The following is a 23,964-nucleotide window of genomic DNA, read 5'->3' on the forward strand; positions in this document are numbered from 1 at the left end:
GTTGTCGACTGGTTTTCTAGGCAGTGCAGATCCGGTCACCCGTACACTTGTAATCCATTTCCTTATGGTTTTAGCATCGGGAACACTATCATGACGATTCAAACCAAACCGTCTACGAAATGCACGCTGGGTCGCCACCACACTATCCTTATTTTTAAAGAACGTTTCGACTACAAAACCACGATGCTCGCCAGTCCACGGCATGGTGTCTACTAATAATGGCGTCTTTTCCCCCACCACATGGAACCTCTTCCACACCGCTAACTCCCGCGCGTACTCTTCAGTGACTGATTGAAACTAGGGAGTCCACTCTGCCCCACCCTTTACTAGTATTTTTAATAATAATTTATATATTTTTGTATCTGATATTGCAATAATCATTATAGCCACTTATGTTATATTATTAACAATGTGAGAATATGATATATAAGAAATAATGTGATTGCTGTATTCAAAAATATACATTATTGTATTAAAATAATATTAAAGTATATACATATACTTTATACTATAATTAAAAATAATAATATAGGCCCCTCCAGAAAAGCCTGAAGTAGGGTTTACATTTGTCAAGTTAACTTAAATTCAAGTTTTTTTAACGTTTTAGTTAAATGGGCGATTTTGAAAAATTGAAGTCAAAACTTAAGTAATTCTAGTTTTTATAGCCTCAAAAGTATATAATTATGAAGTAAAAAAATCTTTATACTTGGTTGATGTAAACGCCCCTCAAAGGTTGAGCTCTGGAAGGGAAAAATGAAGGTTTGAGAGGAACTACCTCGTTAGTAATAAATTATTGTCAACTAGTTGAGGCATGTGAACCAATCAATATGGTACTTCTTATACAACTATTTTAAGGGAATCCATTTCCTTATTTTGGCAATGTTATCATTGCATCAAACATTGTAAATTACCGTTAAAATTAACAGTCAGATCAATAATTTGACAATCAAATCTAACTGATTTGATAGATAAAACGATTTCATTTCAAGTCACAAATTGAAAAGCAGGTAACTGAATAATATAAATTTGATGAAGGCTACATAATATAGTACATGAAACTGTAAAATAGATAACTATAATAATAAAATTAGGTGACCCTTACCACATTCGGTGTGTATTCTTCAAGCGTGAACACATCTGATTTCAAATAATTGAGTGCATCCAGTACGCGTTCTTTTTTTCCATGAATGTGCAATAATATTTCACACACAATAGTCTGCAAAAATAAATATCAATAACGCCGCGTAACATAAATGGAAACAATTGCATAATTGACATTACAAGCGTAAAAATGTACAATTTCATGAGGTGACCACAAAAGGGGAAACAAAGGAGGGTGAATTCGACATGAATAAATTATAAATTATTTACATTTTATAAATTATAAGTAGCCTAGCCTTACAATTGCTCCAAAGTCATTAGTATAATTCAACAGCCTGGTTAAAGGATACAAGTAAAGGTCAAAAGGTCAGTTGAAGCATTGCAGCCGCACCTATTTGTTTATTAGTGCACAGGTAGTGAATGAGTCGAGGAGAGTTGGGGGGGGGTTACTGGTGGAGGGTTTCCGAAGGCTTTGTGCCTTATGGGGAGAAGAGACACCTCTTCTCCATGGTGACTCACTAAGGTGGGAGGAGAGGATGCAGACTATTTTACTCCAGATGGCGTATACCATGAGTAAAATAAAGCAATTATTAATCTGTGTGAGGATGCTAGTTTTACTCTAAGGGAACACTAGCCAGTTTAATGGTTATGCATCCAGTGTTGAGAGTATGGAAATGCCAAGGACGCACGACAATGTCGAATGCCTCCTACCTACATGGCTAAGCTTTCAACTCTGGAACAGAGTCCCACACAAGGTGGGCTTAGATTGCTAGGCTCTGTGCGTGAATGCATTCTGCCGTCTTTTATGGAAAAAATCAAAACATTGCAAGTTTCTGTAGCCTACCTGATATTTTTTACCTAACAATGAAAATCTCTATTTTGAAAGATTTTGTGGGAAATCTCTATTATAAAAGACTGAGTGGAGAACTAATTTATAAAATTGAATAATGTTGGTACCTTGTAGCAGGATTTGATGAGTGCTTCTCTTGTTTTTCCTGTGAGATTTTCCGTAATTTCGCAAACTTTGTCAAGGGTGCAAGCATCCTCATTCATGTAGAAGTATGGATATACATGCTGAAAAAAAGTATTTTGTAAATTTTGTGAGAATTTTGGATTTTTAATTGATAATGTTGAACGGCAACTGCAAATACAAATCTTGACTTGATCAAGTTTTATGCGTTTTACATACCATATTTTTCCATAATATGACATTTAAAATATTGAAGATTACTCTTCTACTATACAAATATATAATTCAGTGAATTTATGAGTAAATTTTTTTTCTCCTGTTGAACTAATTGTTCACAGTTGCCGTTGTTGTTTAATAAATAACAAATATATATATATATATATATATATATATATATATATATATATATACTAATAATTAATACTTCTTAAGTACAATTTATTGTAATTTACTTACCTGGAAGCCTTCTTTCATCAATGTGGAAACATCCCTCTCCAATTTATCTCCAATGTAGTAGATTATCCATTCAAATTCAGGTACCTCGAGCACCACGTGCAGGATGTGCTTCAGAAGGTGGCTGGAAGCATTTTGGGCCAAAAATGTGTCTTCCTTCTCATAGGATAAAGCACGCGAAAACTTGACAAACATACTGGACAAAGTATATTTATTCAACGGTTTTTTTATCAAGAGCATGTCAGCTAGCTGTTTGCAGAATTCACCACGGTATTTGTAGAAAATTTCCTTCAATAGTTTGTTATGTTTTTCAGCTATTTTCTGTAAATAGACAACTACTGAGCTCACACACGAGTTCGGATGAAGAACGTACATGAGAAGCATTTTGAACGTTGGGTAGAGCACAGAGTCTAGCGGCGTCATACCAACATTTCCTATAGCTGCCATTGTAGTTAGTTGGAGATTCTTTTTAGGTTGAGGAACTAGACTGTCACAAACTGTATCCATTGCGACTGTTTTGAAAGAAGTAAGAAGGAGCTCCGAGTTCATCAGTTCCTGTCGATCATACTGACTGAGAAGACCAACCTCTTCTATTATACAATCTTCGTGTCTTTTGATCCACTTCTTTCTGAAGAGGAGATCGGCTACAACATTAACAAAGCTCTCTCTCACCTCGTTGTTGGGATGTTTTATCAGCACAATCCACCTGTTGACGCAGTCCAAAGTGTGGAACAGAGATAGATGATTTGCGAAGCGACGTAGAAGTGGTATAATCTTTAGTAACACCTCTGCCGAAGTAGACGATAACAAATGCAGAACACATTTCAATAGCATGTGAATCTGGTTGTTGGAGTTGAGCTGGCCTTCTTCTATTGCCAAATCACACTCTTTGCACATGACTTTCACCCTGCCATGGCCGTGACCAGTTCGTGTCACGAAAGCAGTGCTGGACATGATGCAAACCAAAGCTGAGACTGCTTCACAGGCGGCTATTTGAATTTGAACGTTATCCATCGAAAATGAAGGTTGCAATATTGATTGATCCAGCTCTGTATACAATGAGTGCATGTGCTTCACAAGAAAGGGCACACTTTCAATTATTTCTGATAAAAGTATCTTGTTATTAAAGCATTCGACTAGGAGCCTCACTCTGACTTCTATTTCATTATTGGCCACCATTCTACTAAGGCCTAAAATACAGTCCTTCAGCACTTTTTCAAAAAGTGGGTTGCTCTCTTCTTTCCTTATCAAAGAGACCACACCTTTCAGCTGACACCTAACGGAATCGCCCTAATATCATCAAGTCTTCATGTACGGTTGCTAAACAATCGATCATTTCAAGTTTAGAGACTAACGAATTGCACAAACATTCCCAAAGTTCACTGTCCATCAGACTAATCGCTTCATCTGGTCTTCTGAAAACAAAATAAAAAATGTCAAACCATAGCCAGAGATGCATCTATCATCAACAAAACATTTGAATGATATAACAGGAGCGATAACTTAATTTATAACTGTTCAGTACTAGTTTTATGATGAAAATTACTCAATTAATTTTGCTGAGAAAAACGACTAAATGAATTTGTGTATTATTTGGTGAATAGAAGAATTTTCTATCAAAAGCGAATCACCAGGAAGTGAATTTATACATTTATTGGATAAAGCAAACAATTTGGAGCATAACTAAAGCTTAGTATGGATGATTAATAAACAAAACTTGTATGGACAGATATTCACACATCAAATCAATTTTTTTTATTTCTCAAAAAACATACACAATTATAATAATATAATATTATAACATCTAAAAATAATACAAGAAAATACTATTAAATATATAAAATGATCCCAAAACTGCAGTATATTTTTTTATGTCCATCTATGTTTAAGGAGTAGCCTACAAGGTAAAACCTGTGCGTAGACCTAAGTTGCAGTAATATATTTATTCAAAATAAACTAAGAAATTAAACCAAAATAAGAACAAAGATTAGTGGAATTTACACACAAATATAATTTTGTAGATTAGTAGATGATGAAATTAGATAAAAGTTAATAACACACAATAATTATTATATGATAAAAAAAAACAAAACATAAAACAAGAGACAGTTGATGCTTAGAAGATTTTTTCTTCAGTTTTATTTGATCTTATCCATTCCTCAATCTCTTTAGTTTTTTGCTCCGGCTTGTATTGGCAACAAAATGAGTAGGAACAAGATTTATTATTCTCTGTAATAAGTAAGTGAATTGTCTTCTACATACATTCAAATCCAGCGATGGAATGTTTCTCTAGTAGGACGTAAATTTAAATTCAAGTTTCTTTCACGAAGAAGAAATTTATTTTTATTCTTCTAAATATATATTATCAAGTTTTTTATGTACAGCTGTCGAACAGTTAGTACTATGAATTCATTGAAAATATCGCTTGTAGGATAAAGTCTGAGTTTGCCTAGAATTGTTTTAATGATATATTTTTGAACTAGCCGTCAGGCTCGCTTCGCTCGCCATATTCGTCTACCCAGGGGGCTCCGCCCCCTGGACCCCCGACTGGATCGTCCAAGAATGAGTATTTTTATCATATGTTAGGACGATCCAGTCGGGGGTCCAGACTAAACGTCTGGCTAAACGGATATGGCGAGCGAAGCGAGCCTGACGGCTAGTAATATAATATTCCCAGGAATAGCTCTGACTGAAGTAGCAGTGCCCAATCAATTTTTCCGCGATAAATGCATTTCAATCTTCAACTTGGTGCCAACCTAACAAAGTCAACTCAAGTTAATGCCAACCTGACAAAATTATTAATTTAGTTACCAGTTAAAACTGTTTCAAAGAGGTACTCTTTCTAGATTATAGTTCTATATTAACATTATGGTACGGACATTTTTCAATTATAGTTAAGATAATAAGAAGAATATACATACTATAAGACGAACTTTAAACCCTTAAAACCACCATTAGAGTTAAAATATTGCCAAAAGATTTCTTAGTGCGCCTTTAAAGGGCCAACTGAACATACCTACCAAATTTGAACGTTTTTGGTCCGGTAGATTTTTAGTTCTGCGAGTGAGTGAGTACCATTTCGCTTTTATATATATATAGATTATAAAAAGTTTTTCAAAATGTGTGTTCAAGGCTCCACCCCAAGCTCTTATTCCATATTGTAAAACAGCTTGTGCATAAGAGAAGTAGATTAATCAAGCTATTTTCAAGTTATTTAGTTCTCTAATTTGATGAAATTTATGTATTAGAAATTTTATTTTTAAACACATGCTGTTTATATGAATGTTCCATCTCAGATATGGATCCAACAGTATTCCCAGGTATTTTATATGGTCCTTTTTTCGAATTTCAGGACAGAAGTAGTAATTTGTTGATTGTTGACAATTGCAGTTTACTTGGTGTATTTTAATACTTTCTATTTCATGAGGTTGTGTTTGGGCATTGGGTGAGAAAGTCATGAATACGCTTTTAGAAGCATTTAAAGTAAGCAGATGTTCATCGAGCCATGATTGTACTACTCTGAGACCATTTTCTGCGCTAAGGCGCACGTCCCCCCAGGAATTGCCAGTGAAAGTGAGAGCGGTATCATCAGCAAAGGATACGATTGAGCAGTTCCCAATGTCAATTTTAAGAAAATCATTAATATAAATTTGGAAAAGTATTGGTGATAAAACAGTGCCTTGAGGCAGACCATATTCAGTAAGTTTTTCTATTATTACTTGATAAGTTACTTGATAGTTTTTTTATTACTTGATAAAGTATTCAGCTTAAGTAGTTGATACCGTTCAGTTAGATAACTATTGAAGTTTGAGAGGTGAGCCTCTGATTCCAAGGTGTTCCATCTTCTCTAATAATCTTGACTGAGATACAATGTCAAAAGCTTTTGTCAAGTCTAAGAAAGTTGTTAAAGTTTTCTTTTTACTGTTGAAGTTTTCAATTATTCTTTCCAAAAAGTCGGATATTGCATCTTTTGTTGATATTCCACTCTTAAATCCATATTGATTTCTATTGATAATTCTATGTTTATTCAAATAACTTACCAGTCTCTTTTTTATAATTTTCTCCATTATGTTAGCTAAATTATTTATTAAACGTATTGTGCGATAATTTGAGGGGTTTGATTTATCACCTGATTTATAAAGAGGAACAACTTTAGCAACTTTAAATAGCTTAGGAAAATAACCTACCAAAAAACATTCATTTATTATCATTTTAAGAGGCTCTACAATATAGGAAGCTATTTTTTCAGACAGGCAGAACTCAAATTGTCTACTCCAGGAGAAGAGTTACTTCTGAGAGAACTGATTGTGTCTATTATTTCATCATTGTTTGTATCAGCCAAATAAAATTAATTGAAAGAGGGGATTGACGAATCGGCATGAGTACGTTGTCTAGGGCTGTTATTTATTATTTTATTAGCATATAATTGACCTACATGCGTGAAATGGTGGTTTAGAACTTCGGGATCTATATTGGGTATTTTTTTATCTCGTTTTATATTCAATAAATCATTGATACACTCCCATGTCTTTTACTTTCCTTGCCCTATTACCATAGGTAAGGAAAGTATTGCTTTCCAAAAAAATTAAGGTACTGTACCCCAATTTCTAAATTTCTATACCTTTCAAGGTCCCCTGAGTCCAAAAAAGTGGTTTTTGGGTATTCGATATCTCATCTCACAATTGACGGAACGACTTGAGATTTGGAACTTAAGGTCCTTACACTATAAGGATCCGACACGAACAATTTCGAAAAATGCAATTCAAGATGGCGGCTACAATGGCGAAAATGTCAAAAACAGGGTTTCTTCGCGATTTTCTCGAAAACGGCTCCAACGATTTTGATCAAATTTATACCTAAAATAATCATTGATAAGCTCTATCAACTTCCACAAGTCCCATATCTGTAAAAATTTCAGGAGCTCCGCTCCATCTATGCAAAGTTTGATTTTAGATTCCCAATTATCAGGCTTCAGATACAATTTAAACAGAAAATTTTAAGTGGAAAAGATTGAGCATGAATATCTCTACAAATAATGTTCAGTAACATTTTCACCTAAAATTGAAAATAAGCTCGAAATTCGATAAAATGTGATTATTTCAATTGCAAAGTGTTGGCAACAGTTGATCTATGAAATCATTCACTATGAAGAGATAGCAGACATCGTTTGTCTCCAGCGTTATTGTCCTGACACCAGCTGGCTCAGATCTTTGAATTGGTAGACTCCAGATGCGTGGGAACACTAGCGTCAGATAATCAATTTTCGTAACGGCAAGGAAAGTTGTGTGAGTGCGCCACACCAGTTTTTTTCGAATTGCCTCTGCTTTGGAGTAGTTATTATTATAGTAGTCATACTTCGATTTTTTATCATGTTGTTTAATGTGTTTCTGTAGTTTTTATATCCGTGATTTGATAAAGTTGTTTTGAGGCTGTTTTTTTAATTTCTGATGCATTTTATCTCGTTTTCTTATTAAAGTTATTAATCCTGCAGTTATCCATGGCTTGAGAGGCTTTAGTTTGTGTGGTACAATTTTCATTTGGGTTGCATTTCCAATTTCAGTGGATAATGCATCAACGAATAATTCAACAGCATTTTAAATATTTAAATCAAGTTGTGATGCAACATCGGACCAATTGTACTTCTCAAGATTATTTATCAAATCATGGTAGTTTATAGATTTTCTAGTGTTAACACTTGGTTTAGTTCTACCAGTATTTTTTCCAAGACCAATGTTTATACAAGTCAGATAGTAGTCAGTAATACTTGTTTTCATTATTGATCCAATAATAGACTCACAAGCATCGTTTGTTTTTCTGTAAAATATGTGATCAATACATGATTGGAATCCGTTTATTTCTCGAGTAGGTTTATTAATGTAAGATTAAAAACCATTTGATGACTAAAGATTGAAATATTCATTAAAAAAGTTTGTGTTACTGTTTATATCTATGTTTGTATCACCGATAATTATTATGTTTTGACTATTTTCATGTTTCAAGTAATCAATGCAATCATTCAGACTATTGAGAAAAATTTGCAAATTAGAAGAAGGTGAACGGTAAATAGTAACTATTGTGAATTTAATATTTTCATCAGGTTTACTGACACTCAGTATTAGAGAATTACATTCGAGTATAAGAAAATTTATGTTCTCAACATTGAATGTGTTCCTAGTAAAAATACAAACTCCATCGCATTTATTCAGTCTACCTGGTACACTATGAATTGAATAATCATTCAAACTGTAATTAATTGTGCTATCGTTAATCCAAGTTTCACTAAGAGCTATAAAATCAAATTTAGTATCACAATTCCCTAGAATATATGCTAAGTTATCAAAGTTTCTATTCATACTTCTTATATTCATGTGACAAATATTCACAAATCTACAAGGCTCAGTGGTATAATTTTGCGGTTTGAAATTGAAAATATCATCTACTTGAATTGTATTGTATGACTCAACTGAGATTTCATTTTCAAAATTATTTTTATTAAATCATTCGTCATATTTATAGAGTAAAAATAAATTAATCACAATAAGGTAAAAGGCTACAAAAACTAATCTGTTAAACAGTATTGAAACAGTCAATTGTTTTTGATATGTGATGAGCCAGCAAAATGTTTAGGTTTTCGTATTTCTGTTTGAATGACACGATTTCGAGTTGGCTCTTAATAAGTGTAGTGATAGAAAAGGTTTTTGACCTCTGCTCTAAATACAGAATTTTATTGGCCATAGTCCGTTTTATCTATTAAACTTTGAATTGCTCTAATATAACAGGGACAAGTTGTATCATTTACTAGATGTTTATCATCCTTTTTATGGTTCTTGCAATTGGCACATATAGGTGCTTGTGATTTGTTACGGCAAGTATTGTACTCGTGATTCTCTTGAGCACAGAAACCACAGATTGTGGTTTCTTCGTTACAAAATTTTAAGGTGTGGCCAAATTTCAAGCATTTTAAGCAACGAGTTACTGATGTGTAATCTTTGACTCGACAAGAGGTCCAATCTACATAGATTCGTCCCTTATTAATTATTTCTCGTCGAATATCGGGAGAACATTCGATTACCCAATGGGTGTACTCTCTCTCTCTCTCTCTCTCTCTCTCTTTCTTACCTACCTTAAATAATGGGTTGAATTCTTTATAGAATGTTTCTTTATTTATTGTTTTTGAGAAATTCCTGTTGAAAATTTCCAGACTTGAATCACTCTGGCTCAATTCTTTAGATACATTATATATAATTACTCTAGGTTTTTTTAACGAAGGAGTACTAATTTCTGAATCAGTTTTCTAGTTCAGTAATTGTGACGAACAAGAAAAGTAAAGTAAAGTAAAGTAATCCTTATCATTAATTAGTTTGTTTCCTAGAACTTTTACCTTGTCCTCGGATGGGTCCATCACCAATAACACTCCACCTCCACGTACGTTTACAGCTTTTTTCATTTTCAGTGATTTTTCTTTCAGAATTGTTTTTTTTTTCTAAGTTTCTCTGACTTTTGCACTGCTTTCACTATCACTTCCTGTTACCACTGCAGGCTTCACTATCACGATGTTCTTCTCGGTGATCTTGCGCACTATTTTTTTCCAGTCACTTGTTGCTGCTGCTGTTTATTTATTTTAATTGGTACTTGCACTACTTCTGCAAATGATCTTGTAGCAGTAGTAGTGGGTGGCTGTCCTCTCTTGAAGTCCGATGAGAGCTGGTTTATGTTTTTTCCAATTTATCCAGTCTGCATAGAACTTCGTTTTTTCTTTCTCCTAGTTTTTTTCCTCGTTTCGACTCTGGTTATGATCAATGCCAGCTTGTTGCACAGAGCACTGTATTGATCAAAATCCGCTCGAGATAGCTTTTTTTTTCAAATGTCTCACTGCCCCATTTAATGATATCGGAGTAAAGATCGTGAAGAGTTCCCACGTCTTCCAGTAAACTCTGGTCCATGATTTTGCTCGCATTCTGATCCTCCAAGTTGATGAAGCTGTATCTCTCCGAATATTCATCTTCCTCCTCAAACTCTGGAGCTAGAAGAGTTGGCAATTTCACCGGTGTACGGAATTGAGATCCCGATCTATCCATAATTGAAGTTTTTTATGGAAATACACTTCATAACACTCGAATACTTTTCAACTGTTATAGTTTAAAGACAATAATTTTATTATTGCTGACGGCTAGAATACTGTTAGCTAATTCTACAATATAGACTACGCTGGCACTACGATGTCTACTCTACCGCGTTCGGCTGACGAACATGTTCGACACGTCGACACACTTGTTCTGTCTTTAGTGGCCTGCCTAACTGGTATTTGGTTAACTATTTATGAGTAGGGATAATCTATTTGAACTTGATCAAGAGATTTGAATTTGGCGTTTTTCATTTTAAGTTTGAATACAGGCAAAATTATTGAGCTGTGAAGAAAGTAGTAACAAACCAAGCAATAAACCCCAATCAGATTATTGGCATCACATGTTTTCCATTGGTCTTTCAACTGTAAACCAAGTAATAAGGAGAATTACCTTTGTAATAGTCCTCAATTGAGAACTCCCCTCAAATAGAGGAGATTTTTTTATAAATACCGCTACTATTGAGGTTGTTAGTTATCTTCAATATACAAAATAATTACCTATCGGCTGTCATTATATCTTCAGGTAAATCCATTCCTTCGAAAGAAGCAGTCATTTCTTTTTTGACAAGTTCTTCCAATATCGGCATAATTTTCTGAAATGCAAACAAATTAATATGATATAATTTAACTCCGCAGTTGGGGAGATAGAAACCAATGAGTTAAATGTGCATCATTGAATTTTAATAGATTTCAACAGTTTTTATACAATAAAATAATTCTAATTTTACATGTACTTATTCCTTGTGCATAAAGTAAGTTTTTCAACATTTTTAAATATAACATACCGAACTTATTGGATGATAAAGTAATATTTTTCAAACCAAAATGAAAAAGAAGCATAATGCATTTTTGTGACTTCTGTTATTGCAGGATTTTGAAAGTCGTGAATGAGTTAAATTCATAATTATTGATCAAGAGAATAAAAATGAATTTGATAAGTCGAATGCAGCAAAAAACATAACAATGAAAAAAGAATATGTATAATCGGGTGAGAGCACTTACCAGGCAGTAAGAGACATCTGGAAGGAGAGCCTTGATTTGGGTTTTCAAAATGCTGTCATTCCCCAAAAAACATGACGCTGAAAGAACAGCTATCAACTTGCTAATACTCTGACCAACATCTGTGAAAAATATCAAAGACACGATTGTCACAAATATCAAGTAATTACCGTATTGAGGAAACTCAAGCTACATTTGTATAACGGATGTAATTATTCATCTAAGAATAAAAGTGTAATAGAAATTATTGCTTTCTATTGTTGCTTTCCAATTACAATTTCCATCTAAAGCCACTTTTACACCAGAGTTGTCAACAAAATGTTGTTCACAAATTAGTTTTCATTAAAAATGTTGTCAATTTTACAGTAGAAGCAACTACTACTTAAATGTTGCTGTGCTTTTTGAGAAATTGGCAACAAATTGTCGAAATTTGTTGAAATATTAGTTGAGAACTGTGGTGTAAACGTAGCTTAAGCTTGCAGCTGGCAAGTGCCGAATCTTCGGCGTTTTGAGCTGTGACAAATTATAAAAATATGTACCTAGTATATCAAGGGCACAGTAGAATGACATTTCAACACAAAACGTTCGAATCTTGAAAATGAATCGTTAAAAATGTAATATGACTCGAGATTAAAAAATCTCAAAAGTACAAGTGAGAATAAAATTGAAAACAAAAATTTATTCAATATCAAAAATAAGATTATTATTATAATAATATCATAAGAATTATTATTATTATGCACATGGATGTCCCAGATATCAGTCGCAGGGTGTGTCATAGAGCACCAGCGACAATCATGCACATCTTATCTTCGTGCTGTGTTCATGCAGCTGCGGGTTACATCCATAGACATAATGCTGCTCTGCGAGTGCTCTATTACCATCTTAGACACTCATATTGTATCGACAAAACACCAATGCTGCCTTATGCCCCAGGGGAGATTAAGTGTTTTGGGAAATGAAAGATGCCGAGTTTATTGGAATTATTCATTCTTCACCACCAGGATTGCCACAAAGCCTGATGTTGTCCTCCTTGACATAGTCGCGAAGAAAATGTATATAATCGAAGTTGATGGAGGATTCAGAGATATTCCAGGTGAAGGAGACAGAGTAGTAGGAGTTGAGTTGATTGAGGAAGTGGGAGAGGGTATCAGAGAGGTAAAACTGGTGCTCACAAGCAATGCCTTCAGGTTTGAAGATAAATATTATCTTCAGACTCAGGGTACAGCCATGGGCACCAGGATGGCACCATCCTATGCAAACCGACTCTTTTCAACGATGTCCTTAAAATTCACTTAAGACCAATGGTTCTTGAGATATTGACGATTTAATGACTGGAAGTACGCCTACTTGAAAAATATAGAAAAATCGATATATCTCGAAAACGAAGGTCGATAGAAAAAAATTTTACTGAACATTTTTTGTTGCAAATCGCATGTAGAATCTATGGTAGCCGGGGTTTACTCCTTATCTGGGACACCATATATATATATATATATATATATAATATATATATATATATATATATATTATATATATATATATATATATATACATCTTGCTATTCAAGTGGCAGCCGCCTGTAAAGCATAAGTGTGGCAGCCACTCTTAGGAGTGGAGTATATGTCGTTTTTATGGTGTATAATGTCTTAAAACATCGAATTTAGGTCCGAGATCTACTTTTTATTGTCATAATATCAATAAACAAAAAGTTTGCTAACATTACAAAATTGTCCTATAATAATGGCAGCCGTCAACTTTCCAAATTTATGGCAGCCGTGTATATTTTTGTATGTTTCCCCATGATGACCAACAAGTGGCAACAACTGGTGACTTATGGCAGCCAGCAACGTTGCCAATTTTACCATCATAGATTACAAATTCATTCAGCCGGTTTTGCATCAACAATGTTGGAACTAGATAAGGACCAGCCGTTTATCACCCCACAACTCTGCTCCCTCTGCTCGCATTGAACGATCACTGCACTGGGAGGGGGATCTTTCTCTGTCTACACCAGGCTTAAACATTCTCTCTATCTCACATAAGCCCACACGTCAATACAGTACTTCTCTCTCACAATCTTGTTCAACTACTCTCACTCACTATCTATCATTGCAAAAAAAGTAATTAGTGATAATTCGCGTGACAGCATGCTTTAATCTCATTCAAGCAATACAGACAGTTTAAAATGAATAATTTCATTATAGAACAACAAGAGCTGAATACTCACAATCGATTATATCTGGCTAATTAGGAATGTTATTGAATAATGACTATCGAAGTGTATAACGGTTTCAGAGGAGTCTCGCTTAAATTGTTCAAAAGCTATCTGAGTAATAGAAACCAGTCTCTAACCATAAATGATCAATCTAGTGTAACTATCCTTTGCAGATGATACTGCAGCTATTTTTCACGGTAATTCATGAAATGAAGTTCATACTATAGCTGAACATAATATGCTTTTAATTAAGACGTGGTTAGATGAGAATACCTTATGTTTAAATATTGAAAAAACTTATTAAATAACTTTCTCTGCAAATAGAGTAGGGCAGCCCAACGAGAATCAAGATTTGAGACTCCATTCTCAGTGCAATTTAAATTTGGGTAATTGTGATTGTCCCACCATTAAAAAAGTCACTAATACTAAGTACTTGGGAATCATAATTGATGAAAACCTTAAATGGGATGCTCATATTAAATACATATATGTAGAAAAAAGAGATATTTATCTTTTAAATTTTACCAAGTTAACAGAATTCTTAATAAGAACCACCTGAAAATGATCATATCATGCTCTAGTCAAGTCAATTCTGCAGTACCTATGGCATAGTTGTTTGGGGGGGCTGTTTCAACTGTCATATTGCTGAATTATTTTTAGCACAAAAACTGATAATTAAAAGTATATTAAGCAAACCCAGGTTCTATCCAACGGATATGGTTTTTAGTGATTTTGAGGTCATGTCTATACGTCAATTATACATAAAAACCGTAATTGAGTACTTAATAAAATATAGATCAGATTTTCCCCCCACATTGAACTCTACACTCAATTTTTATAATCTAAGGGCCACTGCTAACAAATATGTAACCTATAAAACTAATATTGAATGTATAAGGAGGCAGTTAATTCACATAGGTACTAAAATAATAAACCTTATTCCAAATCACTCTCTCATGGACAATAAGATCAGCGGAAAAATTAAATTGGACATACAGTAATTTCCTCTTCCATTTAGATACCTACATAAGACTCAAGATTTTTGCTCCAGCTTTGTTTTTTCATTATTTTTTTTTCATTTTTCAGTGGACTTGCTTACCTTCATTTTGCGTACCTATTCCTCTGTTTTTCTTCCTTCCCCCATTTCTCCCTTCCCTTTTTCCCTCTTCACTTCTCTCTTCTCTTCTTTGCCAGCCTATTACATAGGAAACCATAGTTGGCTAGGTATCTTCCTTTCTTTTTTCTCTTCTCCAACTCACCCAACCACAAAGCCCACGGTTTTTTTATATTTTTAACATTCTATTGTATTTTATTTGTTTTGTAATTCTTGGTAATTTTGTTTTGTTTAGTGTGTTTTAATAAATTGGAAATTGAAATTGAATTATTACTTCTTTATTGATAAACTGTAGCCTATTGGAAATTGCAATTACACCTACATTAATCGAATTCTTTTTATTCTTCTCTCTATGAATCTGTGCGATTCTTCTCGAATAATAATAAACAATAATAATAAAACAATATTATATAAGCTACAGTAGTTATTTTATTCACCAAGCACTGTTCACCAGTGTTGGTATACTTATTAAATATAATCTAATGATCTAATCTAAATTTTTGTCTTTGAGTGGATTATTTTTTTTTGTACCATACATACAATAGCCTAGTCTATTATAATCAATAAACCTAAATAATCAATAATCATAAATATAAATAATACTAGCAGGTAACCTATGCTCTGCAAGGCTATTGTTAAAGCACGGGATAGATTGAATTCAGCTTTATAGTTCTTGACTTTAATCAAGCAGAAACCAAAAATCCCTATTAAAATGAATGACAAATAGAATTATCATTGTGATTAGTGCCGCACACTTTCAAATTCATCCTCCAACAGAACAAAATAAGAGAGCTGTATATTTTGTTAATGATTCCCAAGATTTCAGAGCATTTGTGATCAGAATCTTCAAAGCCTTGATCAGTATTTATAATTTTTTAAGTATCGACGAATTGCTTTAAATTCAGCCAAATCTTGCTCGAAATTAGTGAAGATTTGTCTAGTCTCAACAAATGGATTCACAGCGCTTATATTTGTTTTATTGGAAGGAGTTCAGCATATAAACTATAAACTAAACACGGCAAGTTCTCAGAATTTAATACGCACGTAGTATCGCATCAAAACTTCGGAGCATTCGCGTCGGTGTGCACCTGTATTAACAATAACAATCGCTCGCCAATCGCCAAAGTTGTTGGCTAAACAACTTGGATAAACGGGAATGATTTAGATCTCCAAATTTTGCACATAGATTCTAAAAATATCAATCTCGTGCACCTGGAAGCACAAATTTTAATTTTCCTTCTAGATTTTTCAGAATTAATGTTTAAATTTTTCATTAATGAAAGTACATTCGATTTCATTAAAAAATCACCAAGTCATATGGTCGAAATTAAAAAATGAACATCTGTTTCTATATTGCTTTCTACCTGAAAAACATAGATTCACAAAGAGTTTCAAAGAGTTTATCAGAGATTGACAATGGTGTAATAACCGAAACCGGTCTTTCTAATTACCAATAAATCAGTGGTTTTTTGACAATTTCTTAGTCTTTTTCATTCAATAGTTTTGATCTTCGTTTTCCTGATGCAATGTTTAGGCCTACACGTGGCATGGATTATTAATTTTTCAGCTAGAACAATTTTTGAGACAAAGTGCTAAATAAACGTCTACAGTTTCATCAATGCTGTAACGGAAATATGAAAACGCATGCAGTTAATATGTCTTTGAATGAAGGTGTTGTTATTTACATAAAGATATTATATTCTTCCATTTTCATTTAATTAAAATTTCAAAATTATTCGATCCCTGATAGAATGACTGACTCACTGTACAGTCAGTTGAAAATTTTAATATTGGAATGAGGGGTATTTTGGCAAGCTGAGCAAAAAAATTAGGTCATATGCACCTTTTCGTTATATCTATCTTCAAATGAAAAATGAGTTTTGTGGGTTGTCAAAACTCCCTCTGAAAGGGAAACTACTCAACTTATTCTATCTTTTCGTAAAATGACAATGATCATCCATCCATCTATTATCTTCTGTACTATGATGAAGGAAAGAACTGGATTATACACGTATACAGGTGTAAAGTATAGGAAAACTACTGGACTGATTAACTTGAAATTTTGCATATAGATTCTTGCTTAACCGAGGGTGGTTATAGACCAATTTTAAATTCTTCAAGATTTGATTACATCACGTTTTCAGTTTGTCAAGTTTTCAATTATTTATCATGCTTCCAGTTTGTATGGAAGCAGCAGAAGATTTCTCTTAAAAGGGAAATTAGAAGATAGGTATGATTGGGGATCCTTTTCGAATGATAAAAACAGGTTTTCCGTCACACCCAAATTTTTTCCGCCATTCTCAATCCAACTTCTTTTTTTAATTGAAAGGTGGTCATACTGATTTACTTGAAATGCAGCATATAAATTCTTAATCAACCAAGGATTCTTATAGGCCTATTTTGAATTCTTCTAGATTTCATTACGTCAAGTTTGAATAAAGTCCCTTGTGAAGCACGGGTTACCTGCTAGTATATAATATTACAATAGTTATAACTTTAGTATTATCTCCCCAAATTCATTTTATTGATATATTGTTGTATTGGAAATATAAAGATTAGATTTTTAATATTGTATGACACAATATTTTTATTGTATATATATTTCGGCGGCGCCCTCAATTTTGCCGCCCTCAGACAAGAATCCTACTCACCTTCCACCAAGACAACGTGGCCCTTAAAACTTAGAAATTAAGAATTTAAATCTCATCAACAATCGTGAAAATCTTCAATGATAACCTCCGAAAAAATAGAAAAGAGCATATTAAAAAAGTTTGAGTTTCAAACAAATAACCAAATAAATACCAGAGAAGAAAAAAGCCTATTTAGAGATTGAAATTGTTATTATGATGTACATTAGTTATTGAATAATACTTGTGAGTTACAAACAGAATCTAAAATAGACCAATAGAGAGCCTCTGCGAACAATAATCACCCAATCAACTAAAAGCGCGCCAAAGACTATTTGAGCCGGGAAATTCAAAACCGGTCTTACGGAGTCAAATCGCCCGAACAGTTTTTCGGATCTGGAGGGGAAAAGAGCCATGGAAAAATTCTACAAAAAAACAGGAACATTTATCTTAACATTAGTGTCCTTCCCATAAATTTTCAAGTCAATCTGTCAACAACTAAAAAAGCTATTGTGATTTTTCGAATTTTATGTCATTAAACGATCAAAGTACAATAAATTCCGTGTAACCTACATAGATGTTGAACACAATTCGGACTACCCATTTCATTTTTGTCAAAAATTGATTATTCAATGATATTTTTGAATTTCTGAATGCAGGATTGTGTACCTAAAGAGTTCCTTCATATATCTAACATATCAGATAGATTTTAAATTGTTCAGTTCTTCCGTAATTAACACTTATATTTTATACACGCGTATATTTTTGACAATGATATATACGCTTTCAAGATGTATAATTTGAATACTTCTAATTCAATTAACTACATGAATCAATAATATTCTAGTCGATTCGTAAATATTTCATTGCCTTATTTGAAGGTTTTTATTCAATTATTTGAGTATAGTGTAACAGAGTCATACTTACTTACGACTTACTGCATTCGACTAATTATTTTATTATAAATTATAACTTACTCTCTTGTAAAGTCAATTAATGCAATGAACTGAGTGAAGATACTTGAAATAATTATTAATAAAATAGTACGGGTGGGTGTTTCTTAAGATGAATTAATTACACCCAGCATTTTCACTGCGGTATGGAAATTTTCCAAGAATCTTACAATCAAAACATTGAAAAGTATTCTGAATAGAGTTTATTTGATTGTTCCTTCTTAATCACGATTTAGAAATATTGTTGTTAATTTATTTTTAGCATTACCACAGAAGAAGAAGTAACAGTATTCCTTCAACTTTGTGGCATTATACAATAATACAATCATTGTAGCTGAACTAAATATTTTAACTAACATACTATAATACAAGAATCCAAGAATCTTCTGATAATGAGAATGTGATTTCCTTAATTATAGGTACTCAATTATTGGATTTACAATCAGTACCTTTTGACTCCTCTTTGTTTCTTCGCTATGAACATTTTCCATCACTCATAATGTTCACCAGGAATTACAATAGCTTGTTTTTTCTTCTGGTTTTTTTCATTGTTATCTTACGTTTGTTTTCCAAGCTGGTTCTCAACTTGTTTTTGATCATTCCATCCTCAAGTCTCACAGTATGACCAATTAACAAGCACTGTCTCATTATAATAACAATATTTAATTTTTATTACCACACTCTCTAGAACAGTTTTACTTTGAATCAATTAGTTACTGATCTCCTTTAGTCTGAATTGCAGTAACTATATTACTCACAGTATGGCCATCGACTGTCACACATTTGATTGACTAGCTCAATCACGTGGTACAAATCCGACATTAAGATTTCAAACAAACTTTATAGTCCAATCTTATTGCGTTGGAAATTTGGTACTTATCTCTTCTTTCACCGATTGAAAACAAATTTTGAACTTCCGATGAGTTTGGTATAACCTTTTCGAAGGGAAGTTGGTTAGGCCTATACTTAAAAAAAAGACTGATAAAGTTTATTCAAATAACACTAATAGCGTAAACATCAATTTTTCTTTCCTTGGGCTCCTTGCGGACCACTTTCTGGTAGCCACTGATCTTGATGAATATGCAGATAGATTTCAATTTTATTGTATTTACTCATCCAATTTATTGGATCGAACTTCTAATGATCTAATTTCAAAATACTTTTGCAGCTCAATTGGATATAACATTTCAAGAAATTAATATATGAATCACGGTTGAATATTTTAAAGGTTTTTTCCCGCCTATGAAGATTCGAAATATAATGCAGCATATTCTTATAATGCAGCATATAGTGAATTATAAGTAGGATCGCTCGCCTTCACTTATTAAAGTATATAAGATTTCCGTGATTACTTCGATATAATCTCTCTGGAGTTTTTTTATATATTCTCAATAGAGTTTTTGAACTTTAATTAGTAAATGGTAGATAATAGCAAGTGAGAATGGAAGGTTCCTAGTAACGCAACCTGAAAGCTGAATCTCCAAAAAATGACTGATAATCTTTTGAAATATGTCATGATATTGTTATGTTATATATTGTTCCATTGACAAAAAATAATCATTTTATAAGTGATACTTTGAAACCACTGCTAGTGGTATTGCAAGTCGAAACTCATATATCAACAGCTATTGAACAATTGAACATGCTATGGGTAGGCTTTTCAGGACTGAAGAGAATCAATCATAGAAGAAGAGACAGTTGAAACAGAGGCGAGCGATTACCAGTAATGTCATTTCAGATTATCATTACTCTTTAACCCTACACAATCATTCTTCACTGTCATTACTTTCCTTCAGTAAAGGTGTGGTCAAGCTTGTGTTACCACAACGTAAAAAATGAATCAAGCAAAAAAGCTTGTGTTGCTATAATTGACCGAGCGAAGTGAAGTCTAAGATTCAAGTCGACGGTTTGACATTTCTCTTTAATGTTTGAATGTTTAAATGTTTATATGTTGCGCATTTACGGCGAAACGCGGTAATAGATTTTCATGAAATTTGACAGGTATGTTCCTTTTTCAATTGCGTAAAAATCAGACTATAGAATTATTCATCATAAATCAGCTGACAAGTGATTACACAGATGTGTGGAGAAGCCAGTCTATTGCTGTATTTCCATAAGGTCTTTAGTTTCAATCAGGTACTTGTGGATGAGAATACTGCGTGGAGTCTACTGTTCTGTACTACTACAAAAACTATTTCCGCATGAATGATATTATGTTTGAGAAATTGCTGAAACTATTTACACCTTTTTTACTCCGAGAAGATACAAACATGAGACAATGTTTGCCAGTTAAAGGAAGACTAGCAGTAACATTAAGGTACCTTGCCACTGGGTGAAACTTTGAAGACCTAAAATTTGACAGTAGGCTTATAACTGTAGTGCTCTCAATAATGAAGAGTTTGAAAATGATTAGAGCTTACACAAGGCAATCATCCCGTTGTTCTCAAGATTATTGTTTGTGCTTAGGCCTAATGATTTTTAGAAATTATTGCTGAGGAAATCGAATTTCTTCAATATTTAGCATTTCCTCAATTGATTGACAATCGGGAGTATTGAGTATCGGATTGACATTGAATTATGATCAAGCTAGACTATATAGCAAGATTTGTGAAAATTGATCAGCTATCAACAACTTTCAAAACGTTTGAGGCTTGCAAGATTGTCAGAAATCATAATCTAATTTGTTAGGCAACAAAGAATTCAAAGTTTCTATCTACTGCAGAAGGAAAATTCATAAGAATTTTGGTGATTAATGATGTGTTAGAAAATTTATTAAATTTGTTCCGCTTCGAACTATATTATTTTATTCTATCTGATATTATCAGATTAGCTCATTTACTTTAGATTACCAGTTTACCAGAGATTTATAATGGTGTAACAACCGAAACCGGTATCTCGATTTTTTATTAATTTGTGGTTTGACAATATCTTTTCTTTTCATTTAATATAAATTACAAAATACGTTCGCTTGAATTCTAGGTTATGATAGTTGAAAATGATACTAATTCAGTATTCAATTGATTGACCAAAGCATAAATACTGGAAGGACTTATTTGAAGAAAGAGGGAAATAAAGAGAAAGAGGGTGCGAGAGTCAGGTTCTCTTCATCAGACAAACCCATGAGTTTGTGAGCGGGTAAAAGAGAGTAAGATAGAGAGATAAAGAAATGATAAAAGATAGCAAACGATATAAGATAGCAAATGATAGGGATTCAGAGAGCTTGTACAAGAGAGCAAGAGAGTATTGGAGGGTGCATACAAACTCGGCAGTAATGGTCAAAGGAATTTCAGAATTTCATGGGACCCTCAAAAAGTGCTATACAAACTCGGTAATTTTTGTAAAGATTGAGCAGGGACTACATAATACACCTATTGTATTTCGTGTTTGCTTGTAGAAAACCTTTCCACTCATCACCACGATCCTTCCCATGAAACGCACATGACACCACTCAATCAAGTGATCTAACAAATAATTATTAATCTCGAATCGTCCTTTCCAGTTTTCAAGTAGATTTCAACAACTCTTATACTGACAGATAACAATTTCTATGAGATTTACAAGGTTCTGTTGAAATTCAACACCACAATAGAACATTACTCCATCATTTACAATGTATAATCCTATATTGTTAGTAATAAGATTGTTATTCTTAGTCTATCATTCATTAATTTTATAATATGGAAAACTGATATTATTTCATATGATCTTGTTGAAGAAATATTTATATCTTTTAGGAAATAATTACATGAATGTGGCATATGAAGTAGGAAATTAAATACGAAGACCTCGATCAACAAGTCACAGATAGGGCAAGAAATATTTCAAAATCAATTAGTTTGATGCAAGAAATACATTGTTCCAAATGGGAGATGGGAGTAGTAATTTTAATTGAACACCAACTAAAATTCATCGCATACTGATTCTCGATCATGACTCTTACTGAATGATTGATGTAAATGTGACGGACACAGTTGAAATTAAATGGGATCATTCTATATTCTTCACCATGCATTCATTAAACGTATGAAATATATATTCGATTGGTCATTCTTCATAATATTTAATGTTTGATTACCGTGGCTGGTCACCCGTAGCCATTAAATGCTATAAGATAAATGAATGTTTTAATCTTCTGATAATAATAAGTCCTATTACGAAAATAGCGTACTTTTTTATACATTTACATCCATTGAGAGTCGAATACATCTTAAATCGAAAGTTCGATTGTCGAGTTTGTAGGGCCCTGACAAGGATAGCCGAGTTTTCATACCTGAGAAAAATAGCTGAGTTTATGTAACACTCAAGAGGGATCTTTTTCTTAAAACTGCCGAATTCGTATACTAAATTTGTGAATTTCTGACCGCACTGCCGAATTTGTATACACCTGTATAGGGTTAAGAGACCATGTGGAAAGTAAGAGAAAAATAGAATTGAAGATTATCTACCAGTTATACTTTTTGACTTAGATAATATTATAATGGAATCATTAACATTATATGGTACCATTTCATTTCCGTGAAACTCTTATGTCAATTGGGATAGTAATGAGGGTAAAATATATAGATATGTGTAGTTTTCATCTACATTATTATTCAATCTGTAAGATTAACTATTCACTCCATCCATAAGAAATCAAGTATACTAAATTTGTGAATTTCTGACCGCACTGCCGAAATTGACTGGAATCATTGATTATAATGGTTGAAAATACTATTGATTTTATAGACATAGATCACTATAGAGTTATATCCGTTCATGGAATTATGTTGTTTAATGTTGTTTACTGATGATATGATCATCTCCACTGCATCAAAATGAAACATAAACACAAACTCAAGGAAGGAAGAAAGAAAGAGAGACATAGTGAGAGAGAGAAACATTGAGTGAGGAAGCCTGTGAAGGAGTAGTGGGCGGAGAATTAAGTTTAGAGAATTGCAAATGAAAGGGAAGGTATCAGTTGTAGTCAATAGTCAGACGCACCCACTCCCGCGAGAACTACTCACGGTCATTCGCTCATACACTGTTGCCAAATCTCCGGTTGCCATTTGTACGGTAGAACCGTTTTTGTATATTTCTGGAAAAATATACATGGGTGATGACAGCCCTATCTGACGGTAGAACGCTGAACTAAAATTTATACATTTCATACATCTTCCCAACTTATGACAACCAGAAAACATTTTTTTATCATTTTTTATTGACGTCCATTTACTTTGAATACCCTTATAATCGATTTTATCGGGTTCTTTGAACCTTGAAGATTACTGAATAATTTTGTTTAGGCGTTTTTGAAATTCGGGAGATGAGTTATAATGGAAAAACAAGTGGCAACCGTATATGGCTGCAATAAGTAGGGGCTGCCACTTGTAATGGCGAAATTAGCATTATGTGATGCCACTTGTTG

The 23,964-nt window shown here is 33.3% G+C and overlaps 1 protein-coding gene across 1 annotated transcript in view; it reads right to left on the reverse strand.

Moving 5' to 3' along the window:
• The window catches only part of LOC111047709 (serine/threonine-protein kinase ATR), a 47,773-nt gene extending 43,966 nt beyond the window's left edge, over positions 1 to 3,807 (reverse strand). Inside the window, exons 1-3 of the mRNA XM_039422521.1 lie at positions 2,528 to 3,807; positions 2,059 to 2,175; positions 1,103 to 1,216 (exon numbers count right to left, since the gene is read on the reverse strand). Coding sequence (XP_039278455.1) covers positions 1,103 to 1,216; positions 2,059 to 2,175; positions 2,528 to 3,703 — 1,407 coding nt within the window. The 5' untranslated portion in view covers positions 3,704 to 3,807. The remainder of the gene's footprint in view (positions 1 to 1,102; positions 1,217 to 2,058; positions 2,176 to 2,527) is intronic.
• Positions 3,808 to 23,964: the final 20,157 nt, after the last annotated feature.

The sequence above is a fragment of the Nilaparvata lugens genome, chromosome 2, assembly GCF_014356525.2.
Source record: "Nilaparvata lugens isolate BPH chromosome 2, ASM1435652v1, whole genome shotgun sequence".
Lineage (NCBI taxonomy): Eukaryota > Metazoa > Arthropoda > Insecta > Hemiptera > Delphacidae > Nilaparvata > Nilaparvata lugens.